Source organism: Scyliorhinus torazame, chromosome 4 (genome assembly GCF_047496885.1).
Source record: "Scyliorhinus torazame isolate Kashiwa2021f chromosome 4, sScyTor2.1, whole genome shotgun sequence".
Lineage (NCBI taxonomy): Eukaryota > Metazoa > Chordata > Chondrichthyes > Carcharhiniformes > Scyliorhinidae > Scyliorhinus > Scyliorhinus torazame.
In genome coordinates this window covers 248,743,470-248,763,970 of record NC_092710.1, presented here as the reverse complement: position 1 = coordinate 248,763,970, position 20,501 = coordinate 248,743,470, and the positions used below count along the sequence as shown (strand labels likewise).

Sequence of the window (20,501 nt, the reverse complement as noted above, 5' to 3'; positions counted from 1 at the left end):
GCAGGAATTTCTAGATGAGTTGGAGTACCCGAGGAGGGGGAGAGGGCTACACAGGATAGTGGAGGATGAAATAAAGGATGCGATTGGGAGGATGCAGTCGGGGAAGGTGGCAGTGCCGGATGGGTTTCCGGTGGAATATTATAAAAAATTCAAGGATAAGTTGGCACCCCTGATGGTGGGGATGTTTGAAGAGGCGATAGGGAAGGGGGTGTTGCCACAAACTTTGTGGCAGGCATCGATTTCCCTGTCGCTAAAAAAGATAAGGACCTGACGGAGTGTGGTTCGTATAGGCCCATATCACTTCTGAACGTGGACGCAAAAGTATTGGCGAAGGTACTGGTGGGTAGGCTGGAGGAGTGCCTCCCGAAGGTGATAGGGGAAGATCAGACGGGGTTTGTGAGAGGGAGGTCAAACGTTAGAAGGGTATTGAACGTCGTCATGGCACCAGCGGAGGGTAAGGAAACAGGTGGTTGTGGCATTGGACGCTGAGAAGGCGTTTGACCGGGTAGAATGGGGGTACTTGATGGCAGTTCTGGAGCAGCTTGGGATTGGACCAAGATTTGTGAACTGGGTAAAGCTACTATACAAGGAGGCGAGGGCAAGATACTTTTCTCTCCATTGTGGGACTAGGCAGGGTTGTCCTATGTCCCCACCCTGCTGTTTGCACTTGCGATTGAGCCGTTGGCCATCCCATTAAGAGGTTCGGGGGTATGGAAAGGAATAGTGGGGCCGAGGGGGGGGGGGGAAGAGGTGGGTAGAACATAGGGTGTCCTTAAATGCCGATGATTTGTTGTTCTACGTGTCAGAACAGAGTGTGTCGATAGAGGGAATATTGGAGCTGCTTCGAGTGTTTGGGTCTTTCTCTGGGTACAAACTAAATCTAGACGAGAGTATTTGTGGTGGCTCGGCAGTGGGGGGGGGCTGCCATTCCGTAGGGCAGGGACTCACTTTAGGTACCCGGGAATGCAGGTTGCTTGGGAGTGGAGGGGAGGCTCTGCCGGTAAACCATTTGGTGGGGAGAGTGAAAGCTGCTGGTCTCCTGTCACTGGTGGGTCGGGTACAGGCGGTTAAAATGAACGTGTTGACGCGATTTCTGTTTATTTTTCAATGCCTGCCGATTTTCCTGCCAAAGGCTTTTTTCAGAGAGATTGAGGGAAGGATTACTTCGTTCATATGGGGAGGGAAGGTTCACAGAGTTAGAAAGGTGCTACTACAGAGGGGAAGGCAGGCAGGGGGTATGGGTCTTCCCAACCTGATGTATTACTACTGGGGGCCGAATGTGGAGAAGGTGCAGAGCTGGGTTAGAGGGGTTGATTCCCAGTGGGTCAGAATGGAGGAGTGTTTGTGCAGGGGGTCGGGATTGAAAGCACTATCAATAGCACCGCTCCCGATGGCCCCGGGGAAATACTCAGGGAGTCCGGTAATAATAGCTTCATTGAGAATTTGGAGGCAGTTTCGCCAACACTTCGGGTTGGGGGCAGGGTCAAGGGAAATGCCGATTCGGGGGAACCACAGATTTGAGCCAGGGAAGTGGGATGGAAATTTTAGGAAATGGGAGGAGAAGAGGATTAAGACACTAAAAGATTTGTTTCTTAGGGGTCGGTTTGTAGGATTGAAGGAGCTGGAAGCGAAGTATGGGCTGGAGCAGGGGTAAATGTTTAGATACATGCACGTTTGAGATTTTGCCAGACAGGAGATACAGAGCTTCCCGGTGGAGCTGGCCTCCACATTGCTGCAGGAGGTGTTGACGACAGGGGGACTGGAGAAGGGGGTAATGTCGGCGGTTTAAGGAGCTATTTTGGAAGAGGAGAAGGCATCACTGGAAGGGATCAAAGCAAAGTGGGAGGAAGAGTTGTGAGAGGAAATGGAGGAGGGGTTCTGGTGTGAGGTGCTCCGGAGAGTGAATGCCTCCACCACGTGCGCGAGGTTGGGGCTGATACAGCTGAAGGTGGTATACAGAGCACACCTCACGAGGGCGAGGATGAGTCGATTCTTTGAAGGAGTAGAAGATGTGTGTGAACGTTGCGGGGGGTCACCGCTAATCACGTTCACATGTTTTGGTCCTGTCCAAAGCTAGAGGATTACTGGAAGGAAGTTTTTAGGGTAATTTCTAAAATGGTGCATGTGAAACTGGACCCGGGCCCCCGGGAGGCCATATTTGGGGTGTCAGACCAGCCAGGGTTGGAAACGGGTGCGGAGACAGATGTAGCCTTCGCCTCGTTGATCGCCCAAAGGCGGATCCTGATGGGATGGAGAGCAACCTCTCCACCCTGTGCCCTGGCGTGGCGGGGGGACCTGTTGGAATTCTTGACTCTTGAGAAGGTTAAGTTTGAACTGAGGGGAAGGATGGAGGGGCATTATTCATTATGCACTTTCAAGAACTGGATAACATCGAACATTAGTTGGGGCGGGTGGGTGGGAGTGTTGGGGGGAAGGGGAAGGGGGAGGGGGGCTGTGTGTGTTAATGGCGACTATGGGTGAACCCTAATTCCTTTTTATCATTTGTGTGAACATGGGGGCTAATGTTTGGGGTTTGGTGGGAGGATGGGATCGTTGTTATTGATATGGGGATTGACATATTTGTTACTGATTGTTTATTGTTGGCGGGTGTAAATTTGGAAGAAAATGTGAAAAAGGAGGAGAATAAAAATATTTATTAAAAAAAAAAAGAATGGTATGCTCACCCCTGGATGAGACAAAGAAGTTTGAGGAAGATGGAGGGAGGACTCTGGATCGAAGAACTGCACAGGGCAGACTTCACATGCGCAAGGCTGAGCCTAATGCAGCTAAAGGTGCAGAGGGATCACTGAACGAGCGAGTTCCTCCCAGAGGTGGAGGATACATGTGAATGGTGCCAGGGAGGCCCGGCCATTCACACTCATGTTCTGGGCGTGCCCCAGATTTGTCAGGTACTGGATGTTCTTCTTTGAGGCCATGTCCAGGATTGTGGGGGTGAGAGTGGAGCCGTGCCCACTAGTGGTGGTCTTCGGGGTATCAGAGCAGCCAGAGTTCACGGGGATGAGAGCTGATAATCTAGCCTTTGCCTCTTTGATAGCCCGCTGGAGACTCCTGCTCGGCTGCCGATCGGCAGCACCACCCAAGGCTGCAGACTTGGTGGAATTTCTCAGGCTAGAGAAGAATAAAGTTTGCCATCCGTGGTTCGGAAAAAGGCTTTCACAGGGCGTGGAAACTGTCACCCGCCTTGTTTCAAGATCTGTTTGTAGCCAGCAACCAATAAAGTGGGGGAAGGGGACAAAGCGAAACAAGGGAAAGGGGATGGGGGCGAGGGCTTGGTGGGGATGATCACACCCAAGTGCAACACGGAGGACAGGCAGAAGGGAGGAAAAATGCTGTCAAATTAATGCCTGAACCACGTACATAAACCACTGCAAAGATGTGCTTTGCCAAGTCTGGCAATGTAAAATCCGCAAGAGAAGTATATTCGTTTAGTGGTCGATTGTTACAGTCGGCGGTTAAAACTTCTTATTTTGTTGGTATGAGCTGGATTTGTTTGGCTTTGTGATATAAAATGTAAAAACCGCAATAAAAATATTTTAAAAAACATTTGGGCTTGGGCTGATAAGTGGCAAGTAACATTTGCATTATGCAGGTGCCTGGCAAAGAGCATAGAATCATAGAAATTTACAACTGGTAGGAGGCCATTCAGTCCATCATGTCCCTGCTGGTTGATAGACATCCATCCAGTATAATCCTACTTGCTAGTACTTGATCTGTAGCCTTGTATGTTAAGGCACTTCAATCACAGAATTGTTATGACGCAGATGGAGGCCAATTGGCCCATCATGTTTGCTGGCTCTCCGAATGAGCAACTCGCCTAGTGCCAATTTGTGCATATCCAAATACGTAAACTGTTAGGAGGGTTCCCGCACTGACTACACTTTCAGACTGTGTGCTCCAGAGCCCACCACCTCTAAAAATCACCTCTAAACCTCTTACCTGTTTCTATGCCCCCTGGTTATAGCCCCCTCAACTGAGGGGGAATAGGGCCTTCCTATCCACTCTATATAGACCCCTCATAAACTTATACAGTTCAAATATGTCTCCTCCTCAGCTTCCTCTGTTCTAAAGAAAACAACCTGTGTCTATACAATTTTACCGTCTAACTAAAATTCTCCAGTCCAGACAACGAGTGCAATCACATCTTTCCTATAAAGTGGTGACCAGAACTGCATGCAGTACTCCAGCTGTGGGATAACTCGTGTTTTATATTGTTCCAGCATAACCTCCCAGTGCCTTGACTAATAAATACGAGTATCCCTTATGTTCTTGAGACCACTATAGCTAGATGTCCAAATACCCCGTAGGATCTGTGAACATGCCGTCTGTTCCTCCACGTTTAAATATTTTACTATTTATTGTGTGGATGTCCTTGTTGGCCTTCCCAAGATTAAACTCCATTTATTACTGTTTCACCCACCTGACCAATCCTTCATTGATATCTTCCTGCAGTCTACAGCTTTCCTCTTCATTACCGACCACATGGTAAATTTTTGGGCGGGATTCTCTGAAAATGGGGCTGGGGCTATGTCCCCACGCCAGAGGGAAAACCGGAGCCCGGCACGGAGGAAAGAAGGCCCCCACGAAACCAGTCCGCCCGCCGATCGGTAGGCCCCGATCGCGGGCCAGGCCACCGTGGCCCCCCCACCATCCCAGGACGGCCCCCGCACACTTACCTGACAGGTCCCGCCGTGTGTGAGGTGAGTAATCCATGCCGGCGGGACTGGGCAAAACTTGTCGGCCGCTCGGCCCATCGGGACTCGGAGAATCGCTGGAGGGGGGGGTGCTGTCAACGGACCCCGACCGGCGTGGCGGGAATCCCGTTGGCGCCGGAGAATAGGGAAGCAGATGGTGGGGAGGGATTTGCCCCCTCACCCCTCCCTCCGCTTCCACCCCGGGGGATTCTCCGACCCGGCGTATGGTCAGAGAATCCCGGCCTTTGTATCTTATGCAGACCTCTTACTCATACCCCCTTTTGTTCTACTGCAAAACATTTGATTTGTACCAGAAAAAGAAAAGGATAATACCTGCGGAATCTACTGCAAACAGCCTTGCAGTCACAAAAGCCACCTATCGATTATTGCCCTTTGCTTACTGCCTCTGAGCCAGTTTTGGATCCGGCTTGTAATTTTGCCTTGGATCCTATAGCCTTCTGTTTTTGTGACCAGTCTGCACTGTGGGACCTTATCAAAAATCTTGCTAATATCAATATGAACTACATCTAATACATTTCGCTGTTGACTCCTTGTTATCTCCTCAAAAAAGTATATGGCTGAAAAAAGACACATTGATGAAACTGTTCATCATTCACTCATCAGGACATAACATTTTCAATGGAAGCACCGATTTATTCTGCGTAAGGAAAGGGTGCTGGTTTGTTCGCAAGTATTTTCTGATTGGGGCGTGCCATGGAGAATGCACCAAGGAACAATTTTGCAAACGAAAGGAACATGTCCAGGCATTTGCCTTTTTGAATTAAATAAAAGCACAGGGGACAATAGTGCACTAGTATAATTCTCTATCGCAATGCCTCAACTAATCAGAGAAAAGTTGCCAACCAATCAGTATGTCCCTATCGTCAGAAATGGTGAAGTTCTGTACTATCAAGAAATTATTTAAATTAAGTTATGTAAGTCAGACGCAACCTTCCCGCAACACGTTCCTGCTGTCTGACTTGGATTAACCAGTTCCTTTCTAAATGATGAATTGTATTGCTCAGATTTCTTTTTCCAATAATTTTGCTATTACTAGATTGACTGGTTTATAATTACTTGTCTATCTTTATCTCCCTTTTTAAACACTGATACAATGTTAGCTGTCCTCCAGTCCTCTGGCAACACACCAAAGCCAGAGAGGATTGGAGAATGATTAACCTCTAATACCTAGAGCACAAGGGCAACAGATGTATGGGAACACCATCACCTGTAAGTTCCCTCCTCAAAGACGCTCATCATCCTGACTTGGAACTATATTGCTATTCCTTCACTTTCACTGGGTCAAAATCCTGAATCTCCCTTCCCAACAACACCCTTGGTGTATCAGCACTCCATGAGCTGCAGCAAGTTAAGAAGGCTGCTCACTACCATCTTCGTGAGGGCAATTAGAAGTGGGCAATCAGTGCTGGGCTTGTTAGCAAAGCTCACATCGCACGAACAAATACGAAAGGACAAAAAACTGGGATCTGTAATTAAGTTTGATTTTTCTTTTGACAAGCCAGCGCAGGCATAATGGGCTCTAAGACCTCCTGTGCTTTAAGATTCCATGATTTTGCGATTCCTGCCTTGCTGACCTACACTGGTTCTTAGACCACCCAGCACCTCCAATTTAAAATTCTCATCCTGGTATTTAATCCCGTCAAGATCTTGGTCCTCCCTATCTATGTGACGTCCCATAACTTGTCCACTTCCCATCCAGAAATTTCAGTTCCTTCAATTCTGGGCCTGTGTGCATTCCCTATCTCTTTGCCTCACAGTTGGTGAAAAGCCTAAATTTACTGCCTCTGCCCCTCATTCTCCTCCTTTGGGATCCTTCTTAAAATCCAACCCTTTCTTTAAAGCTTTTAGTTACCTCCTAATATCTTCTCCTTTGGACTGGCATTCATTTTTGTCTGATTACTCAGCTGTGAGACCTTTCCCCATAAAAGCAAGTTGATGTTACATTAAGCATGAGCTGAAAATGCTCTCCCAGGAGTTCAAGTGAAAATGAAAATTTGTTGTGTCCACTTATTCTGCTTCATGGAGTTATACTGACAACACTAAAATCTGTTGTAAATTGAGACTAGTACCTGAGGAAACTGTCACATTTTGAATTGACTATGCATTGTGTCTCTTACACTTAGGGTTGCAGTCCAAACTCACAAGATCAACATTCTTTGAAGCATTTCCAAACTACTCGCTTGGACCCACACTGTATTATGATCAGTTTGGACACATGGACTGTTTGGTAAGGCAATACAAATAATAATAGTGTTATAAGTGCAATTTATTCATTATCACAATTTGAAACATAATGTACAATTGAAAATTAATGAGCTTACCAGACATCCTTTCTTTTCCCTGTTTATTTTTTTTATTTAACATTTAAAAAAAAATTAAATTTAGTATACCCAATTAATTTTTTCCAATTAAGGACCAATTTAGCATGTCCAATCCACCTACCCTGCACATCTTTGGGTTGTGGGAGCGAAACCCACGCAAACAAGGGGAGAATTTGCAAACACCAGACGGACAGTGACCCAGAGCCAGACCCACTGTGCCACCGTGCTGCCCCTTCTTTTCCCTGTCTAACTAATTTTCTCTCCTTGTCTCTTGCTGAAGCTGGTAATTCTTGGTGGGTGTAGCAGTTTGGGTAGCATCACAGTTGAGGCCATTTTAACATGCATTTCTAGCAGGGGTCCATACAAATTAGGAGAGAGTGGTTTTCTTCTTGTGCACGAAGGATACATCTGTACATCACCATTAGATCAGGCTGAAGAAAATTAGATAATGGTTTTCTTCTTGTGCACGAAGGATACATCTGTACATCACCATTAGATCAGGCTGAAGAAAATGAGAGGAAAAGACAAGGCATCTTGGGAATGAGCAGTGCTGAAATAAGCAATGCTGAAACTGGAAGCTTTGTTGTTGCTCTGTTATTCACAAGGTTTCTTGAGCTTTTCTTCCTGTTAAAATCATTGACCTTTCCGTCTTTTTCTTTAGAACTGAATTTGGAATGATTTACAGGCTGTGGCTATTGAAGCTATGGCTCAATTTGAAAGGAAATTGGATAACTATTGGAAAGGAAGAATGTAAAACGATTCATGGAAAGTAGCAAAATGGAGTTAATGTAAATAGTTCAATTTGAAGAACACAATTTTAAGATAGTCTTCATATACTGCTCAGTGCATTGGTGGTAAAAGGCAGTTTATCTTGTGAAGAATCTGACCTGTAAATCTTCTTAAGTTTTTGCTTCTTAGGCTTTCTTATATTAAGTTCTATTTTCTGTCTTACAGTTGCAAGTTAAATATGTATCACATAATTGTTGTGACGCAAAAGGAGACCATATGGCCCATCATGTCTGCACCAGTGTTTCAAATGAGCATTGTGACTTTGCGAGATTGCACTGCCTTTTCCCCATGCCCTGCATATTATTTCTATTCAAATGCGCTCTTGAATGCCTCAGTTGAACCTGACTCTGCCACACTTCCAGGTAGTGCATTCCAGACCCAAATCGTTCATTGTGTGAAAAGGTTTTTTTTAATGTATCACATATTTCTTTTGCAAATTACTTCAAATTTGTGCCTTCTCGTTCTTGATCCTTTTTATGGGCGGGAAGAGTTTCCCCTTATCTACTCTGTCCAGCCCCCTCATGATTTTGAATATCTCGATCAAACCTCGACCTCCTTGCCGAGAACAGTCCCAAGTCTATCCTCATTCCTGGAACTATTCTTGTCAACCTGATCTAATGCATTCACATCCTTCCTATACTGTAGTGTCCTGAACTGTATACAATATTCCAGCTGAGGTCTAACTAATTTCTTACATAGGTTCAGCATAACCTTCTTGCACTTGTACTCTATGCCTCTATTAATAAAGCCCAGAATATCATTTGCCTTTCTTAATTGTTCTCTCCATCTGTCCTGCCTTGATCTATGCACATATACATCCAGGTTCTTCTGCTCCTGCACTCCTTCAAGAATTTTACTCCTTATTTTATATTGTCTCTCCATGTTCTTCATGCCAAAATGCATCACCTCACACCGCTCTACATTTAACTTCATCTGCCATCTAGCTGCCCACTCCAGCAACTTTTAAAACTATGTCCTTTTGAATTTCTACACTGCCCTTGTCACAGTTCACAATACTTGTCATTTGCAAGCTTTGAAATTGTCCCCTGCACACCAAGATCTAGGTCATTAACATATATCAGGAAAAGAAAGGGTCCCAGAACTGACCCCTGGGGAACACCACGATAAACCTTCCTCCAACCCAAAAAGTATCGATTGATCGTTGCTCTCTGCTTCCTATTATTCAGCCAATTTTGTATCTAAGTTTTAGCTGTCCCTTTTATTCCATGAGCTATAACTTCTCTCACACGTCTGTTGAGTGGCACTGCATCAGATGTCTTCTGAAAGTCCACATACCACATCCCACATCAGCAGCATTATCCTCATTGACCCTTTTTTTGCTACCTCCTCAAAACTCCAGCAAGTTAGAATTAATAGAATTTACAGAATTTACAGTGCAGAAGGAGGCCATTCGGCCCATCGAGTCTGCACCGGCTCTTGGAAAGAGTACCCTACCCAAGGTCAACACCTCCACCCTATCCCCAGAACCCAGTAACCCCATCCAACACTAAGGGCAATTTTGGACACTAAAGGCAATTTATCATGGCCAATCCAGTTAATGAAACAAAATTTCCCCATTTGAAATCCAAGCTGGCATTTCCAATCAACCCACATTTTTCCATGTGACTGCTAATTCTATACCAAATAATTAAGAGGAGGCAGTGGCGGCGTATAGTATTATCACTGGACTAGTAATCCAGAGAACCAGGGTAATTTTCTGGGGACCTGGGTTTGAATTGTGCCATGGCAGATGGTGAAATTAGAATTCAATAATAATCTAAATCTATTAAAATGTAACCGTGAAATCATTGTTGATTGTCGCAAATACTCACTTGGTCCAACAATGTTCTTTAGGGGAGGAAATCTGGGCGCGGCCCCCTCTCTCTGGGCACGTCGCCCTCTCCCTCTCGGCACGTCTCCCCCTCCCTCTCTCTGGGCGCGTCTCCCACTCTCCCTCTCTGGGCGCCTCTCCCTCTCTGGGCGCGTCTCCCACTCGCTCTCTCTGGGCGCGTCTCCCACTCGCTCTCTCTGGGCGAGTCTCCCACTCGCTCTCTCTGGGCGCGTCTCCCACTCCCTCTCTCTGGGCGCGTCTCCCACTCCCTCTCTCTGGGCGAGTCTCCCACTCGCTCTCTCTGGGCGCGTCTCCCACTCCCTCTCTCTGGGCGCGTCTCCCTCTCCCTGTCTCTGGGCGCGTCTCCCACGCCCTCTCTCTGGGCAGGTCTCCCTCTCCCTGTCACTGGGCGCGTCGCCCTCTCCCTTTCTCTGGGCGCATCTCCCTGTCTCTGGGCGCGTCACCCTCTCCCGCTCACTGGGGGCGTCTCCCTCTCCCGCTGTCTGGGCGCGTCTCCCTCTCCCGCTGTCTGGGCGCGTCTTCTTCTCCCTGTCTCTGGACGCGTCTCCCTCTCCCGCTCTCTGGGCGCGTCTTCCTCTCCCTGTCTCTGGGCACGTCGTCTTCTCCCTGTCTCTGGGCGCGTCTCCCTCTCCCGCTCTCTGGGCGTGTCTCCCTCGCCCTGTCTCTGGGCGCGTCTCCCTGTCTCTGGGCCCGTCTCCCTCTCCCTGTCTCTGGGCGCGTCTCCCTCTCTCTGGGCGCGTCTCCCTCTCCCTCTCTGTGGGCGCGTCTTCCCCTCCCTCTCTCTGGGCGCGTCTTCCTCTCCCTCTCTCTCTCTCTGGGCGTGTCTCCCTCTCCCTCTCTCTGGGCACGTCTCCCTCTCCCTCTCTCTGGGCGCGTCTCCCTCTTCCTCCCTCTGGGCACGTCTCCAACTCCCTCTCCCTCTCTCTGCGCACGTCTCACTCTCCCTCTCTCTGGGTGCGACTCCCTCTCCCGCTTGGCGCGTCTCCCTCTCCCCCTCTCTGGGTGCATTTCCCTCTCCCTCTGTCTGGGCGCGTCTCCCTCTCCCGCTCTCTAGGCGCATCTCCCTCTCCCCCTCTCTGGGTGCGTCTCCCTCCCCCTCTCTGGGCGCGTCTCCCTCGCCCTCTCTCTGGGCGTGTCTCTCTCTCCCTATCTCTGGGCGCGCCTCCCTCTCTCTTCTCGCGGCACGTCTCCCTCTCCCGCTATCTGGGCGCGTCTCCCTCTCCCGCTATCTGGGCGCGTCTCCCTCTCCCTCTCTGGCCGCGTCTCCCACTCTCCCTCTCTGGGCGCGTCTCCCACTCCCTCTCTCTGGGCGCATCTCCCACTCGCTCTCTCTGGGCGCGTCTCCCACTCCCTCTCTCTGGGCGCGTCTCCCTCTCCCTGTCTCTGGGCGCGTCTCCCACGCCATCTCTCTGGGCAGGTCTCCCTCTCCCTGTCACTGGCTGCGTCGCCCTCTCCCTTTCTCTGGGCGCATCTCCCTGTCTCTGGGCGCGTCACCCTCTCCCGCTCACTGGGGGCGTCTCCCTCTCCCGCTCTCTAGGCGCATCTCCCTCTCCCCCTCTCTGGGTGCGTCTCCCTCTCCCCGTCTCTGGGTGCGTCTCCCTCTCCCCGTCTCTGGGTGCGTCTCCCTCCCCCTCTCTGGGCGCGTCTCTCTCGCCCTCTCTCTGGGCGCGCCTCCCTCTCCCTTTCTCTGGGCACGTCTCCCTCTCCCGCTATCTGGGCGCGTCTCCCTCTCCCTCTCTGGGTGCGTCTCCCTCTCCCGCTCTCTGGGTGCGTCTCCCTCTCCCGCTCTCTGGGCGCGTCTCCCTCTCCCGCTCTCTGGGCGCGTCTCCCTCTCCCGCTCTCTGGGCGCGTCTCCCTCTCCCGCTCTCTGGGCGCGTCTCCCTCTCCCGCTCTCTGGGCGCGTCTCCCTCTCCCGCTATCTGGGCGCGTCTCCCTCTCCCGCTCTCTGGGCGCGTCTCCCTCTCCCGCTCTCTGGGCGCGTCTCCCTCTCCCGCTCTCTGGGTGCGTCTCCCTCTCCCTCTCTCTGGGCGTGTCTCCCTCTCCCTCTACCTCTCTCTGGGCGGGTCTCTCTCTCCCTCTCTCTGGGCACGTCACCAACTCCCTTTCTCTCTCTCTCTGGGCGTGTCTCCAACTCCCTCTCCCTCTCTCTGGGCGCGTCACCCTCTCCCTCTCTCTGGGTGCATCTCCCTCTCCCTGGGCGCGTCTCCATCTCCCTCTCTCTGGACGAGTCTCCCTCTCTCTGCGCCCATCTCCCTCTCCCTCTCTCTGGGTGCATCTTCCTCTCCCGCTCCCTCTCTCTGGGCGCGTCTCCCTCTCCCTCTCTCTGGGCGCGTCTCCCTCTCCCTCTCTCTGGGCGCGTCTCCCTCTATCTCTCTCTGGGGGTGTCTCCCTCTACCTCTCTCTGGGCTCGTCTCCCTCTCCCTCTCTCTGGGCGCGTCTTCCTCTCCGTCTCTCTGGGCGCGTCTTCCTCTCCGTCTCTCTGGGCGCGTCTTCCTCTCCGTCTCTCTGGGCGCGTCTTCCTCTCCGTCTCTCTGGGCGCGTCTTCCTCTCCGTCTCTCTGGGCGCGTCTTCCTCTCCGTCTCTCTGGGCGCGTCTTCCTCTCCGTCTCTCTGGGCGCATCTCCCACTCGCTCTCTCTGGGCGCGTCTCCCACTCCCTCTCTCTGGGCGCGTCTCCCTCTCCCTGTCTCTGGGCGCGTCTCCCACGCCCTCTCTCTGGGCAGGTCTCCCTCTCCCTGTCACTGGGTGCGTCGCCCTCTCCCTTTCTCTGGGCGCATCTCCCTCTCCCTGTCTCTGGGCGCGTCACCCTCTCCCGCTCACTGGGGGCGTCTCCCTCTCCCGCTCTCTAGGCGCATCTCCCTCTCCCCCTCTCTGGGTGCGTCTCCCTCTCCCCGTCTCTGGGTGCGTCTCCCTCTCCCCGTCTCTGGGTGCGTCTCCCTCCCCCTCTCTGGGCGCGTCTCCCTCGCCCTCTCTCTGGGCGCGCCTCCCTCTCCCTTTCTCTGGGCACGTCTCCCTCTCCCGCTATCTGGGCGCGTCTCCCTCTCCCTCTCTGGGTGCGTCTCCCTCTCCCGCTCTCTGGGTGCGTCTCCCTCTCCCGCTCTCTGGGCGCGTCTCCCTCTCCCGCTCTCTGGGCGCGTCTCCCTCTCCCGCTCTCTGGGCGCGTCTCCCTCTCCCGCTCTCTGGGCGCGTCTCCCTCTCCCGCTCTCTGGGCGCGTCTCCCTCTCCCGCTCTCTGGGCGCGTCTCCCTCTCCCGCTCTCTGGGCGCGTCTCCCTCTCCCGCTCTCTGGGTGCGTCTCCCTCTCCCTCTCTCTGGGCGTGTCTCCCTCTCCCTCTACCTCTCTCTGGGCGGGTCTCTCTCTCCCTCTCTCTGGGCACGTCACCAACTCCCTTTCTCTCTCTCTCTGGGCGTGTCTCCAACTCCCTCTCCCTCTCTCTGGGCGCGTCACCCTCTCCCTCTCTCTGGGTGCATCTCCCTCTCCCTGGGCGCATCTCCATCTCCCTCTCTCTGGACGAGTCTCCCTCTCTCTGCGCCCATCTCCCTCTCCCTCTCTCTGGGTGCATCTTCCTCTCCCGCTCCCTCTCTCTGGGCGCGTCTCCCTCTCCCTCTCTCTGGGCGCGTCTCCCTCTCCCTCTCTCTGGGCGCGTCTCCCTCTATCTCTCTCTGGGGGTGTCTCCCTCTACCTCTCTCTGGGCTCGTCTCCCTCTCCCTCTCTCTGGGCGCGTCTTCCTCTCCGTCTCTCTGGGCGCGTCTTCCTCTCCGTCTCTCTGGGCGCGTCTTCCTCTCCGTCTCTCTGGGCGCGTCTTCCTCTCCGTCTCTCTGGGCGCGTCTTCCTCTCCGTCTCTCTGGGCGCGTCTTCCTCTCCGTCTCTCTCTCTCTGGGCGTGTCTCCCTCTCCCTCTCTCTGGGCACGTCTCCCTCTCCCTCTCTCTGGGCACGTCTCCCTCTTCCTCCCTCTGGGCACGTCTCCAACTCCCTCTCCCTCTCTCTGCGCACGTCTCACTCTCCCTCTCTCTGGGTGCGACTCCCTCTCCCGCTTGGCGCGTCTCCCTCTCCCCCTCTCTGGGTGCATTTCCCTCTCCCTCTGTCTGGTCGCGTCTCCCTCTCCCGCTCTCTAGGCGCATCTCCCTCTCCCCCTCTCTGGGTGCGTCTCCCTCCCCCTCTCTGGGCGCGTCTCCCTCGCCCTCTCTCTGGGCGTGTCTCTCTCTCCCTATCTCTGGGCGCGCCTCCCTCTCTCTTCTCGCGGCGCATCTCCCTCTCCCTCTCTCTGGGCACGTCTCCCTCTCCCGCTATCTGGGCGCGTCTCCCTCTCCCTCTCTGGCCGCGTCTCCCACTCTCCCTCTCTGGGCGCGTCTCCCACTCCCTCTCTCTGGGCGCATCTCCCACTCGTTCTCTCTGGGCGCGTCTCCCACTCCCTCTCTCTGGGCGCGTCTCCCTCTCCCTGTCTCTGGGCGCGTCTCCCACGCCCTCTCTCTGGGCAGGTCTCCCTCTCCCTGTCACTGGTTGCGTCGCCCTCTCCCTTTCTCTGGGCGCATCTCCCTGTCTCTGGGCGCGTCACCCTCTCCCGCTCACTGGGGGCGTCTCCCTCTCCCGCTCTCTAGGCGCATCTCCCTCTCCCCGTCTCTGGGTGCGTCTCCCTCTCCCCGTCTCTGGGTGCGTCTCCCTCCCCCTCTCTGGGCGCGTCTCCCTCGCCCTCTCTCTGGGCGCGCCTCCCTCTCCCTTTCTCTGGGCACGTCTCCCTCTCCCGCTATCTGGGCGCGTCTCCCTCTCCCTCTCTGGGTGCGTCTCCCTCTCCCGCTCTCTGGGTGCGTCTCCCTCTCCCGCTCTCTGGGCGCGTCTCCCTCTCCCGCTCTCTGGGCGCGTCTCCCTCTCCCGCTCTCTGGGCGCGTCTCCCTCTCCCGCTCTCTGGGTGCGTCTCCCTCTCCCGCTCTCTGGGCGCGTCTCCCTCTCCCGCTCTCTGGGCGCGTCTCCCTCTCCCGCTCTCTGGGCGCGTCTCCCTCTCCCGCTCTCTGGGCGCGTCGCCCTCTCCCGCTCTCTGGGCGCGTCTCCCTCTCCCGCTCTCTGGGCGCGTCTCCCTCTCCCGCTCTCTGGGTGCGTCTCCCTCTCCCTCTCTCTGGGCGTGTCTCCCTCTCCCTCTACCTCTCTCTGGGCGGGTCTCTCTCTCCCTCTCTCTGGGCACGTCACCAACTCCCTTTCTCTCTCTCTCTGGGCGTGTCTCCAACTCCCTCTCCCTCTCTCTGGGCGCGTCACCCTCTCCCTCTCTCTGGGTGCATCTCCCTCTCCCTGGGCGCATCTCCATCTCCCTCTCTCTGGACGACTCTCCCTCTCTCTGCGCCCATCTCCCTCTCCCTCTCTCTGGGTGCATCTTCCTCTCCCGCTCCCTCTCTCTGGGCGCGTCTCCCTCTCCCTCTCTCTGGGCGCGTCTCCCTCTCCCTCTCTCTGGGCGCGTCTCCCTCTATCTCTCTCTGGGGGTGTCTCCCTCTACCTCTCTCTGGGCTCGTCTCCCTCTCCCTCTCTCTGGGCGCGTCTTCCTCTCCGTCTCTCTGGGCGCGTCTTCCTCTCCGTCTCTCTGGGCGCGTCTTCCTCTCCGTCTCTCTGGGCGCGTCTTCCTCTCCGTCTCTCTGGGCGCGTCTTCCTCTCCGTCTCTCTGGGCGCGTCTTCCTCTCCGTCTCTCTGGGCGCATCTCCCACTCGCTCTCTCTGGGCGCGTCTCCCACTCCCTCTCTCTGGGCGCGTCTCCCTCTCCCTGTCTCTGGGCGCGTCTCCCACGCCCTCTCTCTGGGCAGGTCTCCCTCTCCCTGTCACTGGGTGCGTCGCCCTCTCCCTTTCTCTGGGCGCATCTCCCTCTCCCTGTCTCTGGGCGCGTCACCCTCTCCCGCTCACTGGGGGCGTCTCCCTCTCCCGCTCTCTAGGCGCATCTCCCTCTCCCCGTCTCTGGGTGCGTCTCCCTCCCCCTCTCTGGGCGCGTCTCCCTCGCCCTCTCTCTGGGCGCGCCTCCCTCTCCCTTTCTCTGGGCACGTCTCCCTCTCCCGCTATCTGGGCGCGTCTCCCTCTCCCTCTCTGGGTGCGTCTCCCTCTCCCGCTCTCTGGGTGCGTCTCCCTCTCCCGCTCTCTGGGTGCGTCTCCCTCTCCCGCTCTCTGGGCGCGTCTCCCTCTCCCGCTCTCTGGGCGCGTCTCCCTCTCCCGCTCTCTGGGCGCGTCTCCCTCTCCCGCTCTCTGGGCGCGTCTCCCTCTCCCGCTCTCTGGGCGCGTCTCCCTCTCCCGCTCTCTGGGCGCGTCTCCCTCTCCCTCTACCTCTCTCTGGGCGGGTCTCTCTCTCCCTCTCTCTGGGCACGTCACCAACTCCCTTTCTCTCTCTCTCTGGGCGTGTCTCCAACTCCCTCTCCCTCTCTCTGGGCGCGTCACCCTCTCCCTCTCTCTGGGTGCATCTCCCTCTCCCTGGGCGCATCTCCATCTCCCTCTCTCTGGACGAGTCTCCCTCTCTCTGCGCCCATCTCCCTCTCCCTCTCTCTGGGTGCATCTTCCTCTCCCGCTCCCTCTCTCTGGGCGCGTCTCCCTCTCCCTCTCTCTGGGCGCGTCTCCCTCTCCCTCTCTCTGGGCGCGTCTCCCTCTATCTCTCTCTGGGGGTGTCTCCCTCTACCTCTCTCTGGGCTCGTCTCCCTCTCCCTCTCTCTGGGCGCGTCTTCCTCTCCGTCTCTCTGGGCGCGTCTTCCTCTCCGTCTCTCTGGGCGCGTCTTCCTCTCCGTCTCTCTGGGCGCGTCTTCCTCTCCGTCTCTCTGGGCGCGTCTTCCTCTCCGTCTCTCTGGGCGCGTCTTCCTCTCCGTCTCTCTGGGCGCGTCTTCCTCTCCGTCTCTCTGGGCGCGTCTTCCTCTCCGTCTCTTTGGGCGCGTCTTCCTCTCCGTCTCTCTGGGCGCGTCTTCCTCTCCGTCTCTCTGGGCGCGTCTTCCCCTCCCTCTCTCTGGGCGCGTCTTCCTCTCCCTCTCTCTGGGCGCCACTTCCTCTCCCTCTCTCTGGGCGTGTCTCCCTCTCCCTCTCTCTGGGCGCGTGTCCCTCTCCCTCTCTCTGGGCGCGTCTCCCTCTCCCTCCCTCTGGGCACGTCTCCAACTCCCTCTCCCTCTCTCTGCGCCCGTCTCACTCTCCCTCTCTCTGGGTGCGTCTCCCTCTCCCGCTCTCTGGGCGCGTCTCCCTCTCCCGCTCTCTGGGCGCGTCTCCCTCTCCCGCTCTCTGGGCGCGTCTCCCTCTCCCGCTCTCTGGGCGCGTCTCCCTCTCCCTCTCTCTGGGCGCGTCTCCCTCTCCCTCTCTCTGGGCGCGTCTCCCTCTCCCTCTCTCTGGGCGCGTCTCCCTCTCCCTCTCTCTGGGCGCGTCTCCCTCTCCCTCTCTCTGGGCGCGTCTCCCTCTCCCTCTCTCTGGGCGCGTCTCCCTCTCCCTCTCTCTGGGCGCGTCTCCAACACCCTCTCCCCCTCTCTGGGCGCATCTCCCTCTCCCTCTCCCTGGGTGCATCTCCCTCTCCCTCTCTCTGGGCGCGTCTCCCTCTCCCTCTCTCTGGGCATGTCTCCCTCTCTCCATCCCCCTCTGTCTGGGCACGTCACCCTCTACCTCCCTCTGGGTGCATCTTCCTCTCCCGCTCCCTGTCTCTGGGCGCGTCTCCCTCTCCCTGTCTCTGGGCCCGTCTCCCTCTCCCTGTCTCTGGGCGCGTCTCCCTCTCCCTGTCTCTGGGCACGTCTCCCTCTCCCTCTCTCTGGGCGCGTCTTCCTCTCCGTCTCTCTGGGCGCGTCTTCCTCTCCGTCTCTCTGGGCGCGTCTTCCTCTCCGTCTCTCTGGGCGCGTCTTCCCCTCCCTCTCTCTGGGCGTGTCTTCCTCTCCCTCTCTCTGGGCGCCTCTTCCTCTCCCTCTCTCTGGGCGTGTCTCCCTCTCCCTCTCTCTGGGCGCGTGTCCCTCTCCCTCTCTCTGGGCGCGTCTCCCTCTCCCTCCCTCTGGGCACGTCTCCAACTCCCTCTCCCGCTCTCTGGGCGCGTCTCCCTCTCCCGCTCTCTGGGCGCGTCTCCCTCTCCCGCTCTCTGGGCGTGTCTCCCGCTCTCTGGGTGCGTCTCCCTCTCCCGCTCTCTGGGTGCGTCTCCCTCTCCCTCTCTCTGGGAGTGTCTCCCTCGCCCTCTACCTCTCTTTCTGGGCGCGTCTCCAACTCCCTCTCCCTCTCTCTGGGCGCGTCACCCTCTCCCTCTCTCTGGGTGCATCTCCCTCTCCCTCTCCCTGGGTGCATCTCCCTCTCCCTCTCTCTGGACGAGTCTCCCTCTCTCTGCGCCCGTCTCCCTTTCCCTCTCTCTGGGCACATCTCCCTCTCCCTCTCTCTGGGTGCATCTTCCTCTCACTCTCCCTCTCTCTGGGCGCGTCTCCCTCTTCCTCTCTCTGGGCGCGTCTCCCTCTCTCTGGGCCCGTCTCCCTCTCCCTCTTGGCGCGTTTCCCTCTCCCTCTCTGAGGGCGCGTCTCCCTCTCTCTCGGCGCGTCTCCCTCTCCCTCTCTCTGGGCGCGTCTCCCTCTCCCTCTCTCAGGGCGCGTCTCCCTCTCCCTCTCTCAGGGCGTGTCTCCCTCTCCCTCTCTCTGGGCGCGCCTCCCTCTCCCTCTCCCTCTCTCTGGGCGCGTCTCCCTCTCCGTCTCTCTGGGCGCGTCTCCCTCTCCGTCTCTCTGGGCGCGTCTTCCTCTCCGTCGCTCTGGGCGCGTCTTCCTCTCCGTCTCTATGGGCGCGTCTTCCTCCACCTCTCTCTGGGCGTGTCTCCCTCTCACTCCCTTTGGGCGCGTCTCCCTCTCCCTCGCTCCGGGTGCGTCTCCATCTCCCTCCCTCTGGGCGCGTCTCCAACTCCCTCTCTCTCTCTCTCTCTCTCTGCGCCCGTCTCACTCTCCCTCTCTCTGGGCGCCTCTCCCTCCCCGACTGTCGGGGTGCATCTCTCTCTCCCCCTGTCTCTGGGTGCGACTCCCTCTCCCGCTCTCTGGGCGCATCTCCCTCTCCCGCTCTCTGGGTGCGTCTCCCTCTCCCTCTCTCTGGGCGTGTCTCCCTCTCTGGGCACATCTCCCTCTCCCTCTCTCTGGGCACGTCTCCCTCTCCCTCTCTCTGGGCGCGTCTCCCTCTCCCTCTCTCTGGGCGCGTCTCCCTCTCCCTCTCTCTGGGCGCGTCTCCCTCTCCCTCTCTCTGGGCGCGTCTCCCTCTCCCTCTCTCTGGGCGCGTCTCCCTCTCCCTCTCTCTGGGCGCGTCTCCCTCTCCCTCTCTCTGGGCGCGTCTCCCTCTGCCTCTCTCTGGGCGCGTCTCCCTCTCCCTCTCTCTGGGCGCGTCTCCCTCTCCCTCTCTCTGGGCGCGTCTCCCTCTCCCTCGCTCTGGGCGCGTCTCCAACACCCTCTCCCTCTCTCTGGGCGCGTCTCCAACACCCTCTCCCTGTCTCTGGGCGCGTCTCCCTCTCCCTGTCTCTGGGCACGTCTCCCTCTCCCTCTCTCTGGGCGCGTCTTCCTCTCCGTCTCTCTGGGCGCGTCTTCCTCTCCGTCTCTCTGGGCGCGTCTTCCTCTCCGTCTCTCTGGGCGCGTCTTCCCCTCCCTCTCTCTGGGCGTGTCTTCCTCTCCCTCTCTCTGGGCGCCTCTTCCTCTCCCTCTCTCTGGGCGTGTCTCCCTCTCCCTCTCTCTGGGCGCGTGTCCCTCTCCCTCTCTCTGGGCGCGTCTCCCTCTCCCTCCCTCTGGGCACGTCTCCAACTCCCTCTCCCGCTCTCTGGGCGCGTCTCCCTCTCCCGCTCTCTGGGCGCGTCTCCCTCTCCCGCTCTCTGGGCGTGTCTCCCGCTCTCTGGGTGCGTCTCCCTCTCCCGCTCTCTGGGTGCGTCTCCCTCTCCCTCTCTCTGGGAGTGTCTCCCTCGCCCTCTACCTCTCTTTCTGGGCGCGTCTCCAACTCCCTCTCCCTCTCTCTGGGCGCGTCACCCTCTCCCTCTCTCTGGGTGCATCTCCCTCTCCCTCTCCCTGGGTGCATCTCCCTCTCCCTCTCTCTGGACGAGTCTCCCTCTCTCTGCGCCCGTCTCCCTTTCCCTCTCTCTGGGCACATCTCCCTCTCCCTCTCTCTGGGTGCATCTTCCTCTCACTCTCCCTCTCTCTGGGCGCGTCTCCCTCTTCCTCTCTCTGGGCGCGTCTCCCTCTCTCTGGGCCCGTCTCCCTCTCCCTCTTGGCGCGTTTCCCTCTCCCTCTCTGAGGGCGCGTCTCCCTCTCTCTCGGCGCGTCTCCCTCTCCCTCTCTCTGGGCGCGTCTCCCTCTCCCTCTCTCAGGGCGCGTCTCCCTCTCCCTCTCTCAGGGCGTGTCTCCCTCTCCCTCTCTCTGGGCGCGCCTCCCTCTCCCTCTCCCTCTCTCTGGGCGCGTCTCCCTCTCCGTCTCTCTGGGCGCGTCTCCCTCTCCGTCTCTCTGGGCGCGTCTTCCTCTCCGTCGCTCTGGGCGCGTCTTCCTCTCCGTCTCTATGGGCGCGTCTTCCTCCACCTCTCTCTGGGCGTGTCTCCCTCTCACTCCCTTTGGGCGCGTCTCCCTCTCCCTCGCTCCGGGTGCGTCTCCATCTCCCTCCCTCTGGGCGCGTCTCCAACTCCCTCTCTCTCTCTCTCTCTCTCTGCGCCCGTCTCACTCTCCCTCTCTCTGGGCGCCTCTCCCTCCCCGACTGTCGGGGTGCATCTCTCTCTCCCCCTGTCTCTGGGTGCGACTCCCTCTCCCGCTCTCTGGGCGCATCTCCCTCTCCCGCTCTCTGGGTGCGTCTCCCTCTCCCTCTCTCTGGGCGTGTCTCCCTCTCTGGGCACATCTCCCTCTCCCT

At 57.0% G+C, this 20,501-nt stretch overlaps 1 protein-coding gene across 10 annotated transcripts in view; it reads left to right on the top strand.

The window, feature by feature from the left end:
• The window catches only part of usp45 (ubiquitin specific peptidase 45), a 362,553-nt gene that overhangs the window by 41,885 nt on the left and 300,167 nt on the right, over positions 1-20,501 (top strand). For all 10 annotated transcript variants that reach the window (XR_011940756.1, XR_011940757.1, XM_072499597.1 and 7 more), the window contains one exon: positions 6,857-6,960. Coding sequence is in view for 8 of the 10 variants with exons in the window: in XM_072499597.1 (XP_072355698.1) it covers positions 6,857-6,960 (104 nt within the window). In the remaining 2 variants the exon portion in view is untranslated. The remainder of the gene's footprint in view (positions 1-6,856; positions 6,961-20,501) is intronic.